The 12,826-nt window shown below is 42.1% G+C and overlaps 1 protein-coding gene across 6 annotated transcripts in view; it reads left to right on the top strand.

The window, feature by feature from the left end:
- Positions 1-12,826, top strand: part of LRP6 (LDL receptor related protein 6) — a 199,738-nt gene that overhangs the window by 115,773 nt on the left and 71,139 nt on the right. For 5 of the 6 annotated variants that reach the window (XR_006173338.2, XM_042845766.2, XM_042845830.2 and 2 more), the window contains 2 exons: positions 2,692-3,088; positions 4,174-4,345. Coding sequence is in view for 5 of the 6 variants with exons in the window: in XM_042845766.2 (XP_042701700.1) it covers positions 2,692-3,088; positions 4,174-4,345 (569 nt within the window). In the remaining variant the exon portion in view is untranslated. Of the gene's footprint in view, positions 1-2,691; positions 3,089-4,173; positions 4,346-11,795; positions 11,875-12,826 lie in introns of all 6 variants that reach the window. The other variant, XM_065584027.1, reaches the window with a different exon arrangement.

Below are 12,826 nucleotides of genomic sequence, written 5' to 3'. Positions count from 1 at the left end.
TTGAAATGGATTATTTGGTAACAATCAGGTGGTCAGTTTGTCAATTTTAAGGGTGAATTTCAGCACAGACAGTACTTTACTCAGCTGAAGTCTTTCTGGCAAACTGGCAGTAGTCCTTCGAAACTTTCAGCCATGTGCAAGAAAGTTTTTTTTTAAAGTTACATATTAAAATTACTGTCTGAAATACTTCATATGACCTCTTTTGATCATCTGCAAACCTGATGGTAATGCATTCCTACCACTTTAACTGCAGTTGATGATGATGATGATGATGATGAAGATAAAGATTAATCAGTGATTCCAAAATCATATTTCTACAATTTAGGTCAAAAGGAAGCTTGGATAAAAGGTGATGTAGATTCTGATGAGGATGTATTGGAGAATCATTAGTTAGTTGACTATGAATAGTTGAGGTAGTTGGTGGCAAATTGATTACTTGTGCATCTATTACTGCATATATGATGATTCAATGTGAGTATGTTTTGACCTTGACATTGAATCAAGATTTTATTTATTTATTCATTTATTTATTTTTGTGGATCTGGTATGTTAATAGACTTCTGTGACAAGGTTGCTTACTTTTTTTGAACTTTTGTAAGCATGGGACTCCTAGTGTCTGTCTACACACCAATTAAACACTCGCAGCTGGCCTATGTCAGCTGACTTGGGCTCAGGCTTTCGAGCTGTTTAATTGCAGTGTAGATGTTTGGGCTCAGGCTGGAGCCTGTGTTCCAGATCCTGTGACGGGGGAGGGTCCCATAACCTGGGCACCAGCCTGTGCCCGGACATCTACACTACACTTTTATAGCCTCACAACCCGAGCTTGAGTCAGCTGACATGGGCCAGCCGCAAGTGTGTAATTGCTGCGTAGCATACCCTTGTAACCCTGGTATGTTTTTCTTTTGTTTAAGTTGCATGTTAAAGTTTAAAGAATGCATAAAAATATAGTTGCGGGATGGGGAAAACCTGCATTGGATAATGCATAAAAGAAGAGTTTTTCACTAGCTAAATAGCTGAAAAATGTATGAGAACGCGATGGTTCAGGATGGAGAATAACACAGGTCTTTTTAGTCCATTCTTAGGAAAGAACACTTGTATTAATGTTCTATACTTTACTTGTTCAAAATCACCATCTTCTTTAGCAGTGTTTCTCAACCATTTTGTGCTGGCGACCCTCTTTGGACTTAAAGGGGGGGGGGGGAGTGTGACCCCCCCCACCAGCCCCAACTAGAAAAACTTGCAGCCCCCTACCTTAAGCTCAGGGCTTTGGGCTTCAGACACTGCAACATGTACATTGGCTTTCTGGGGCCCCAAGCAATTCCTCTGGTTTCTACCCCCTAAAGCCAGCCCTGCTTGTGATCCTCTTAAACCCATCCAGTGACTCCTTACCAAATAGATACACCAACTTAACTGAAATTGGGTGAGGTGATTTATCTTAAATAAAAATGAAATTTATTGGCATAGGATAAAAAAAATATTTAAAACCCTGCAAAATAAATTATAATTGAAAATAAAAATCTGTTCAGATACAATGACAAATTCACCACTAGGTGAACAAACAGCTTGTGCTGTGCTCTATGGAAATATCATCTACAGCATAAATGAACAGATTTTTTTCCCTCTGTAAATCTAAAGACTGTAAAGGCATCAGTACACTTTATTTCAGCATGACTTTGTAAGCCTTTGTAGTAGTGGTCTTCACATCTTGATATAGACTTCTTTCATTAGATGTGTTAATGAAGAGTTCATCCGGCTTAATATGAGTGAATCCCAGCAATATAATGCATTTCCCCGTGTTAAACAAGCAAGGTTGATTGACACACATTTTTCACAGGAAGGTCACTCTCATTGTTTTATATTAGCTTCTTGTTTCATAGGTATTTCACTGTTTAAACACACTTTTTTTAATGAGAGGTTTTTCCCTATTTCCACCAGATATTTTATCTAGGAGAGGGTAGCCAACTGGTGGTTCCAATATAGTCACAACAGACTTGTCGATTTGCTTTCAGAGCTTTCTTTTAATCTGTCTGTCTGTGTCTCTCTCTCTCTCTGTCTTGGAAGAATTCAATTTTTATTGAGAAATATCGGTAAATATTGATTTCACCGTACACACACACAGATGAAAAAGTATTTCCATTGATAATTAAAATTTACAGATAGAATAAGGAAAATGCTGCTTGAGAGTTTATTAATTTGATTTAAGGATATTTTACCTTGTATATTTTGACGTGATGTTGACAATTTGTATTGTAACAGTTATAAAGCTTTTATTTTTTGAATCTCAACATCTGTCATTAAATAACTATCTGACCCTCCCTTAATTTTCCACAGCTTTGAAAATGTAAATCGATAACAATCTTTAAAAAATCTTAAAAGTAAACAGGTATTAGTTGGACCAAAAGAGCAGTATTCATCAAAATTTTCTTAATGTCATGCAGATTTTAATGGTCCATTTCTACAGAAAGGAACTTTAAATGTCCTGGGAATCATTCAGCATTGGATCCAAAATTCACATTGAAGAATTTTGAGCCAGATTCTCAAGTGGTGCAAATCAATCTGCATAGTACCACTGAAGTCAATGGGGCCACACTAATTTGCACCAACTGAGAATCTTGCTCAGAATCTACATATTTATCATGTGGGATTTTTGAGTTAAGGATATTTTTTTTTGTTTGGTTTTGGTATATTCAGGTGCCACCGAGTTACTGCTCCTAGCCCGCAGGACGGACTTGAGGCGTATTTCCTTGGATACCCCGGATTTTACAGACATTGTCTTGCAGCTGGAGGACATCCGTCATGCCATTGCTATTGACTATGATCCCGTGGAAGGATACATCTATTGGACTGATGATGAGGTGAGGGCCATTCGCCGCTCTTTCATAGATGGATCAGCTAGTCAGTTCGTTGTCACAGCACAGATTGCACATCCCGATGGCATTGCTGTGGACTGGGTTGCCCGAAACCTTTATTGGACAGACACCGGTACTGACCGCATAGAGGTGACAAGACTTAACGGGACTATGAGAAAGATCTTGATATCAGAAGACTTGGAAGAACCGAGAGCAATCGTATTGGATCCCATGGTTGGGTAAGGAACTGTTTATAAGTGTTTTAGAAAGTTGTATCGTTCAGAAATGTAATGTGGACCCTTTAACAATGGCAGAGATTCATTGTAGCACGCTGATGCCAAATACACTATGGTCTCTTTAAAAGGCAAACAAAAAATATAAACCCTAGTGATCTTTCTAATGGGGTTCAGGCCTGTTTATATTGAAGAGTATAAATAATACCAATTTTTTAATCATGATATTAACTCAAACTTTCACTCATCTGACTTCTAACTGTAACATTATTTGGGCTATGCAGATGTACATACACTGCTTTGAAAATTTAAGAACAAGTGATCTTTAATTCCATTTGATTTGCAGGAGGTCTTACGTTTCCAAAGCTAAAATTCATTTTTTTTTTCAACCTCTTCCTCCTATTTTTTTCCTGTTTCTCGTTTTGCAATTTCTCAAAATTACTAAATAGATTACATCAGAACTTAGTGTCAGTTCTGGTTTAACACTGTGTTTGTACATCTCAAGCTGAAAAAGATTTTAAAAAAGTCAACCCTGTCCCCAAATATAAAACAGAAACAAAAAATTAGTAAAATAGGAACTGATGTCTATATGTACATGCATGTAGATAGTGGAACGTGAATATTACATATACTCTTTTTGCTTGAAATTAAAAAATCTGGATTATCTGAAAGTTAACAAATGGGGATGAATAAACTACTTCCACTTATTGATTAATTACTGGTCCTCTTTATTTCTTTCTGGTCTTTGCCCATGTTTCCAGATTTGAATAACTAAGTAGAATTGGCTATTAATTCAAGCTTATTAAAAATGGCTATACAATTATGAAAATTGCAGTGGATTGTTATGGAAATTCTGTTAAACTGACCAGTGCATTTACACATATCAGCACCATTGAGGACATATTGCACAAGTTGAATTTTACCACCTCAGTGATAGAAATCCTGTCCATTTGTCCTAGAAATGCGTTGGTCTGTATTGTATGTCTTCTGATCACACAGTTTTGGTTTGGGGGTATGAGAGATGAGCTGCATGAAGGTTGAAAGCATTGGTTTTAAAGTATTTGTAACTTCTCTTCTGCTCTCCATTGCAGATACATGTATTGGACTGACTGGGGAGAAATTCCAAAGATTGAGAGGGCTGCATTAGATGGGTCAGACAGAGTTGTGCTGGTGAATACTTCACTTGGCTGGCCAAATGGACTGGCCCTGGATTATGCAGAAAGCAAAATATATTGGGGAGATGCGAAAACAGACAAAATTGAGGTTTGTTAATTGCATTTTTAATTAATTCTACACAGTTAAAACAATAGAGCAACTTCCATTTTTCTGTATATAGACACTGATATATTTGCCATGAAGGTCTTCAGGCGGCAGCATGGGTGTGGAGGATTTACTCTGAATAAGGAACTCCTTAATTCTAATCCAAGTATCCAAGTGACTTCCTCTGTGGCCTTGGACAAGTCACTTCACTACTCTTCTTCAGTTTCTCTACCTATAAATGGGGAATAATAACCAGGTAATAGGTTTGGGGAGTGGGGATCAGTTGCTATTGGGAGGATTTGTTTAAAAAGGACACCTTTAAAAAAGGGAGCTAGATAGATTCACGGAAGATAGGTCCATCGATGGCTTTTAGCCAGGGTGGGCAGGAATGGTGTCCCTAGCCTCTGTTTGCCAGAAGCTGGATTGGGTGACAGGGCATGGATCACATGATGATAACCTGTCTGTTTATTCCCTTTGGGGCACCTGCCATTGGTCACTGGCAGAGTACAGGATACTGGGCTTGATGAACCTTTGGTCTGACACAGTGTGGCCGTACTTATGTTCCTAGTTGTTTAAAAAAAACAGATTTCCTTACTTACATTGGTAATAACACATTAGGAAAAAATTATGTAAACATATGTGCATTTTACTGTTTGTGTGGTTTTTTTTTTTTCATTTCAGACCGTTTTAAAATACTCATTTTCACATATTTCTAGTCAATTTCATTTCCAAGTTCTTATATGCTTAGCACAATGTTGTTAGGGTTTCAGATTTTGCAGGGGGAATAGGTTTCTCTCCTTCCCCCTTTCATTTCTTTCCATTATAATTTTTATTTAAAAAAGAAATGGGGAAGAGCAAAATGAGGAAAGGGGGAGGACAAGAAACATTTCTATTTGCCGTAGGCCAATTTTCATACATTTCAATTTTGGGCTAAATTTGGTCTCTCGTTGTGTCTAATGTACAAGCTTTTGAGACTGTAAACAACTGAATACCAAATATCATTATTACCAAAATGGTACATGTGCTAAGGAGATGACTAGATCTCTGCTGTTTAAAAACAAACAAAGAAAATTCACTTTTTGTGTAGCCTTAGTAGAAGTTGATCCTTTAACCTTGGAGAGAAAAAAATTAATTTAAATTGAGATGTTGCGTAGCCTGTTGATTTTGGTATTTATTGATTTTTTTTCCTCCAAAAAAAATTCCTGGATTTTGAAAAAGTCAGTATTCGGGTTTTTCCCAATTTTAGCTTTTTCAGGACCCAGGAATTTTTTGTGGAGGAAGTGGACGGGGCCAGGCACAGGGGGGGGGAGGGAGTGGAAGGCTGCATCCTGTCCACTTCCCAGAGAGAGCCCCCTCTTGGCCCCTGCCCTTCAGTTCAGCCCCATCTGCTTCCTGGGATCACACTGATTGACCAGGGGCAGAGTGGAGGGCTCTGTCCTGCAGGGGAAGTGGATGGCACTTTGTGCATGTGGTTTCGGCTGCTGGGACCCACCTCCCTCCCCGTCTCGCTTCCGCACTGTTTACCAGCCTGCAGTTAAACTCTGTGAGTACTGAGCTCCCTGCTGGACCAAGCCCTGTCCTGACCCATATCCTTCAGCGTGGCCCCAGGAAGTGGATGGTGCCATTCTGAAAGACTGGGTTCAGGAGAGGGCCATGCCTGGCGGGAGGGGGGCGAGGGTCAGTACTCCCAGGGTGTAGCCTACCATTGTCTTGGCCATGCTGAACTGCCAGAGTCCCGTCTGCTTCCTCTGTGCAGCTAGGGAGCGAGAAAGGCAGGAAGTCAGATCCTAGGAGACGAGGCTACATCGCAAATACTCCCAACCCCTGTGAGTAGTAAGCATACCTCCTGCCCTATAGGGTGACCACCCATCCTGACAAGCATGAAATGTAGAGTCCAAGTCCTGGTCCTGAGCTCAATGACACTAGGACAGCATTTGTCCTGGATTCCCTGCAGCACTGGTCTGCACCTGCCTGAGGTTCAGGGATGACGCCTGCCTCTTTCTGGTGCGGGGTGGGGTGGGGGGAGGGAGAGGAGATGGGGATGAGGCTGAGGTGGGCCTTAGTTCCCCCTCACCATGGGGCCCTGCCCCCTGCTCCTCCCCCTCCTCTCTCCTCCCCCGCCCCCCAGGTCTCTGCCAAGCCAAAAGCCAGAGTCGGGCAAGTAAGAACCACCCAGGGAGTCTGGGCAGTTGTGGGGAGCCCTGGAGTCCCAGACTCTCCACCTGCCCTAGGGCGGCACACCCCAGAGGCTGGGCACACAGGCCAGAGGCTGCTCCAGGACATGGAGGGTCTGAGGTTCCCCACAGTAGCCTGGACTCCCTAGGTGGCTCTTACCATGGCCCTGCTCCAGCTTCCAGCCTAGCCATGGGGCTGGGTCTTAGGGGAAGAGAAGGAGCAGGAGGCAGGGCCTCAGGGAAAGAGAAGGGGCAGGGGGTGGGGACTTGGGAGGAAGAGGAGGAGCAGGACCACACAGAGGGCAGGGTACCTGCCTGTCCTGCTTTTGCCTTTTGAAAAGGTGGTTACCCTACTGCCCTGCCTTGCCCACTGCCCTTCATTTTTGATTTTTAATTATTTTTCACCCATTTTTAAATTTTTAGAATAAATACTGATAAGTTCCTGTGAAGTTCTTTAAAAAATAAAAACTGAAAATGAAGGGCCTTATGCATGGTCTAATCGTGGAACTGGTAGTCAGGAAAACTCAGCCTGCTCCTGGCTTGATAAGTGACCTTGTGTATGGACAAAGAGAGAGAGACATTTCAGTGTGCTTACGCATTATTGTATACAAGTAGATTTTCCGTATAAAATCATTAAATAGTGCTTGCTTTTTTGTTTTTCAATGTGTGGCATTACTCAAATAGTAATCTTATTGCATCACTAAAGAAGTCAGTGTCTCCTGCAAGCCAGATTTCTGGTTTGTTTGTGCCACATATGTGCTTTATTATTTATTTTTACGCACTGATTCATGCTACGCTTTTCTGGAGCCCCCAGACGATAATAAAACATCAGCAGGGGTTAATGGAGACTGGTAGGGGGTGCAGCAGGGAGCTTTTGTTCCTATTTTATCTGGCAGCCTGCAGCAGGCAGAAGCAGGCTGTGGCTCAAAAGCTTCCTCATTTATCTCGGTCAGGTTTCACTGCTGATAAACTTCTATTGAAATGGATGGCTGCTATTGTGCTTACCAGTGGGGAAGATTTCTCATTGACTTGCTACAGGTTTAAAGCATTTTCCTGCCGTGCTATGAGGTTAAAAATGTATGATCTGCTCTGTTGAATTGGTTTTATGTTTTCCTGCTCAAGTGAATATTCGTCTTCTGGACACGTATGCTACCTGTTTTAAGACACAGGCTGGATTTAAAATGGCCAACAAAACCTGTATTGATATAGCGCGCGCGTGTCTTTGTGTTTAGAGGAAGCACATTGATACAGCTGGTTTCCTTGCAATTTTTCAGTGTGTTTTTGCTTCAGCTATCCTTTATCCATCCTCTTTCCTTTTCTCCATTCTTCTCAAATCCAGTGAGGAAACAGACATACACCTACTGGGGTGGGCTTTGAGCAAGGACTGTGTACTTCCCATACTGATCCTAATGATTTTGAGTGCAGTTCTAACTTGGAGTGTTTCTGTATGCCCAACTCTATTTATCATGCCTAGCATTACTTTTCCTAACCCTGATGATTAATGGGGAACGTCTTTTATATCTTGCTTCTTTTCAGCATAAGTACACACATGCTTTCAGCACACAGCTTTATCGGGCAACAGAAAATGGAAGCTATTAAGATTTTTTGGGGGTACAAAGGTCTTGAACAGAGAAGACCTTATTGTGTATGACCCGGGAATTAAAAGCTTGGCATCTGGAGAATGCTCCATTCTGCATTCTAATCCTGAAATTGTAGAGCTACATTTTTCCTCTGACAACACCCTCTATTTCATCAGTACCCTAACAAGGAAATTTTGTTTTCCAAGCATTCAAAAAAAAAATTGAGTAATTCTGTTTCTCCTATGTCTGTATATTGTGAAATACTGATGTATAGACAAGCTTGATTGCTTTTGTTCAACCCCCCACTTTTTAATAAAGCACTGAAAATTGAGAAGTAGGAACAGTTGACTCCCTGCCAAGTTGAACACACACGTTTGTGTATAATTACATTTAGACAGAACCAATATCTCTTGTAGATATTAGAAGTAAATGCAGATGAAGGATACATCTGAAACTGCTTTGCTTCTTAATTCTGGCCCTGGTATATTATACAAATAAGATACATACAGTAACTCCTTGCTTAACGTTGTAGTTATGTTCCTGGAAAATGCTACTTTAAGCAAAACGATGTTAAGCGAATCCAATTTTCCCATAAAAATTAATGTAAATGGGGGGGGGGGGGGGGAGTGGGGGTTAGGTTCCAGGGAAATTTTTTTCACCAGACAAAAGTCTCTCTCTCTATATATATATATATATCTATCTATCCTATCTATCCATCTATCCATCTATCCATCCATCCATCCATCCATCCATCCATCCATCCACACACACACACACACACACACACACACACACACACACACACAGTACAAGTTTTAAACAATTTAATACTGTACACAGCAATGATGATTGTGAAGCTTGGTTGAAGTGGTGAAGTCAGAGGGTGGGATATTTCCCAGGGAATGCCTTACTGCTAAATGATGAACTAGCACTCGGCTGAGCCCTCAAGGGTTAACACATTGTTGTTAATGCAGCCTCACACTCTATAAGGCAGCACGAATGGAGAGAGGGGAGACAGAGCCACACACTGTGTGTGTGCGTGAGGGAGACAGACACATACATTGCCCCTTTAAGTACGGTGACCCCACTTTAAGTACATTGCCTTTTTAAGTAGATCAGCAAGTTGAGACAGCAGCTGCTGCCAGCAAGCTCCCTCCATCCTGAGCCCTGTCGTGTCCCCCCACTGCTCTGTGGAGATAAGGTACAGGATGGGTGGCAGGAGCAGGGGGAGGGGGAAACCCTGACATTGGCACCCCTCTTCCCCCTCTCCCCCGTACAGCAAGCAGGAGGCTCCTGGGAGCAGCTCCAAGGCAGACGGCAGGAGCAGCACAGCAGTGGGGGGAGGGACACCTGAACTGCCCGGCAACTGGGCGGCTGCTGCACAGGGAACTTAGGGGAGCGAGGAGCTGATGGGGGGCTGCCGGTCCACCCTGGTTCCAAGCCTCCACCACTAACTCCAATGGGCTGCTCTTTCTGCAAGCAGTGGACAAAGCAGGAGGCTGCCAAACAGGGTTATAAGGGAGCATTGCACAACTTTAAACAAGCATGTTCTCTAATTGATCAGCAACGAAACAACGTTAACTGGGATGACTTTAAGCAAGGAGTTACTGTACACTGATTCAGCAAAGCACTTCTAGCACGTGCATAAATACTTTGCTGAAGGAGGGCCTCCAAGTTCATTTTGGTTTGAGGCAGTGTTCAGGTTTTGTAGATATTCCATATTTTAAAATGAGGGGAGGGGATGCTGCAAGCTCTACTATTGATATAACTTACCAAAGTGAGGAGCTTTTCATGTGAGGCTCTGTAGCAGGGTCACTTAAGGGCCAGCAGGTCTCCAAGGTCCTGAATGGGTGTGAGAGCCTTGTCGGGCCATTTGGTGGCCTGGCAGCCAAGTTACTGTCCTGCTGTGGGTTGCTCACAGTTGGACTAGGGTAGGGGGACTCAGGCCCTCAATCTCCACTGGGTTCTGGCCCAGGGCACAAGGGGTGAAGGGTGTTTCCATCCCCTTTAGCTGACACCCCAGACCAGCCTCCCTGGGCCACTTCCAACCCCCCACCTCGCTCTCTTCAATTTGGGGCGTGGTCACAGTCCTCTGCTTCCTTCCGTGTGTTCAGACAGTCTCAGTGATTCGCATACACTGAGAAGTCCTGACAGACTATGTCTACACTGCAGTTAGACATCCACGGCTGGTCCATGCTGTCTGACTCGGGCTTGGGTTAAGGGGCTGTTTAATTGGAGTGCAGACTTTCAGGCTCGGGCTGCACCCCTATCTCTGGGACCCTCCCACCCAAGTCCCAACATCTGCACTGCAATTAAACAGCCCTAAGCCCAGAGGGACTGAGTCGGCTGGCATGGGCCAGCACCAGGTGTCTAATTGCAACATAAACATACCCTCAATGTCCATTTATTCCCCCTTGTCAGAGAGAAGGGGAGAGGAAAAGGGTCAGATGCCTGGCTGCCCGATCGGGCTTTCCCCTGTGAATTCCTCTGTCCCAGAAGGTACTATCTGGCTTTCTTCCTGCGACAGCCTCTCCATTCTCCCCAGCTTGACTGCCAGACTCCAATTTTAAGCTGGTCCTCCATTTCAAACATGCTCTGTAGCTGCTATGGAGCAGGGCGTTCTTGGCCCAGCATTGCTCCATCTCCCCTTTAGTCTTAGTTAGGGGTATATAAACCCCATTACAGGTTCTCATGGACTTTTTCAGTCAGTGAAGAATTAAGTCTCACAACACAGGCAGAAAAATGGCACGTTATGTCCATTTTATTGCTGAGAGGAAACTCAGACATAGAGAGGTTAAGTGACTTTCCCAAAACCACACATAAGTCAGGTCTTCTGACTTCCAGAATAATGGATCATTTAAAAAGAAATTATATATTTTAAACAAAGTGCTGTTAAGTGCAGGGGGGGGTCACTTTTGTGGGACCGTTCAAAGTGTTTTAAAATAAAAAACAAAAAGAGGAAATATAGTTAAAATACAAATGTTGCCTCTTAGGTGCAAAAACATTAAGTGCTAGATTTTGTTATCTTTGATAACTTGTATATATAGAATAAATGTAAAATATAGTGGGGCACCTATTAAAAATATCTTCTGTAGGTTAGTGCTCAAAGAACTCTTGTGTGGTGTCCCACCAGTAAGACTTCATTGTGATTTACATACTTGCAGGTAGGTTGTTGATGCTTTAAAAAACAACAACAACAAAAAGACAGTGAAAATTTCCCTCTTCCTTGCTTGTAGACCCCACTATGTGCAGTAAGAACACTGCCTGTCATCAGCCTAACTTTGCAGACATGATACCATTTGACTGTTTTAAAAATAATTTTGAGACAGCAAAAGGCTTTGTGATATTGATTGTAAAAAATTTTTCCTAAGTGTAGGTCTTGCAGACTCTGCCTGGACTCTAAAAGTCAGACTAGATTCTTTCCTTCTCGCACATTATCACCAATAATAAAGGAGTTTAACAGGCCACACTGGATCCTCACCTACATCTGTGCAACTCCATTCTCTTTGAATTACAGGCAAGTCTCATCTTACGCGGGGTTCCGTTCCGCGGTTAGCGCATAAAGCGAAAACCGCGTATAGTCAAAATTACATTGAGTTGAATGGCGGGCGGAATTGCCCACACTACAGGTACAGTATTAAAATTGTTATTTTTCTCTTTTTGTTGTTTTTTGTTTTGGTTTTTGCCGACCGCGTAAAGCTGAAATCGCGCATGTTAAATGCGCGTAAGATGCGACAGACCTGTATACCCTCAGAGACACCTATGCACAGGTGTGATAGTAAGTACCAACCCACTTTCACCTCTGCCTATGCATACCCACTGCCTTTAATAGACTTGCACCTGAGTAACTGATTGGAACATAAGCTCAGAGCCTACTATTTTGCCCTGTACACTTCTTGTATTTCTTGTTTCATAGTAGTTGAGAAGTGAAGTATTAGGTTAGACCTGTGGTCATTATCCAGTCTCCAGCAATGGCCACGACTAGATACTTTAAACAAAAGTGCTAGAATTGCTCTAATGAAAAATTGTGGAATAACTACTAATCCTCTCCCCTCTAAACTGCCACATCCTAATTTTTCAAGCTTCCTTCATGTGAAAAAATCTGTCTCTGATTCTGAACTCTTTGTTATTCCTATATCTTTTTTGAGGTGGGTTGACCAGAACAGAATACAGTATTCCAGGTGAAGGTTTACCATTTAGTTATATAATGAATGGCATTATAGGTTTTTTTTCATTATTTTTTCCACATTCTTTAAACATCCTAACACTTTATTTGCTTTTATGAGCATGGCTGCACATTGAGCTGAAATGGATGTTGGATTTAGGATTAAATCCAGAGTAACTTCTCCTCTTGTGTGCTCTGGAAGTAGCTGTTCCACGAGCTCTGAACCATATGACCAGTTTATATGTGGGTAGTTGAAATCACCCATTTTTATTCCTCCTTAACTTTAAATTGTCTCTGATTACCCTCAACACTACAAACCTAATATATTTCATTCTCTGAAGTGTGGTAATACAACCCTAGTAGTATATTCCTATTCTTATGATTTGGGATTTATATCCAAAGTTTATGGTCCCTTCCACTCTGATGTGTTGTTTTCATGGAATCTTTAAGTTGTAGTGCTCACCCTCCACCTCTACAATCTAATCTATCCTTCTTGTGTAGTTTATGCCCATTTAATACTGTGCCCCTTTGATGTCATTCCACTATGTTTTAGAAGTGTTGAATG

This window comes from Chrysemys picta, chromosome 1 (assembly GCF_011386835.1).
Source record: "Chrysemys picta bellii isolate R12L10 chromosome 1, ASM1138683v2, whole genome shotgun sequence".
NCBI lineage: Eukaryota > Metazoa > Chordata > Testudines > Emydidae > Chrysemys > Chrysemys picta.
Note: the sequence above shows the minus strand (reverse complement) of the source record. Positions and strands in the feature narration are given on the sequence as shown.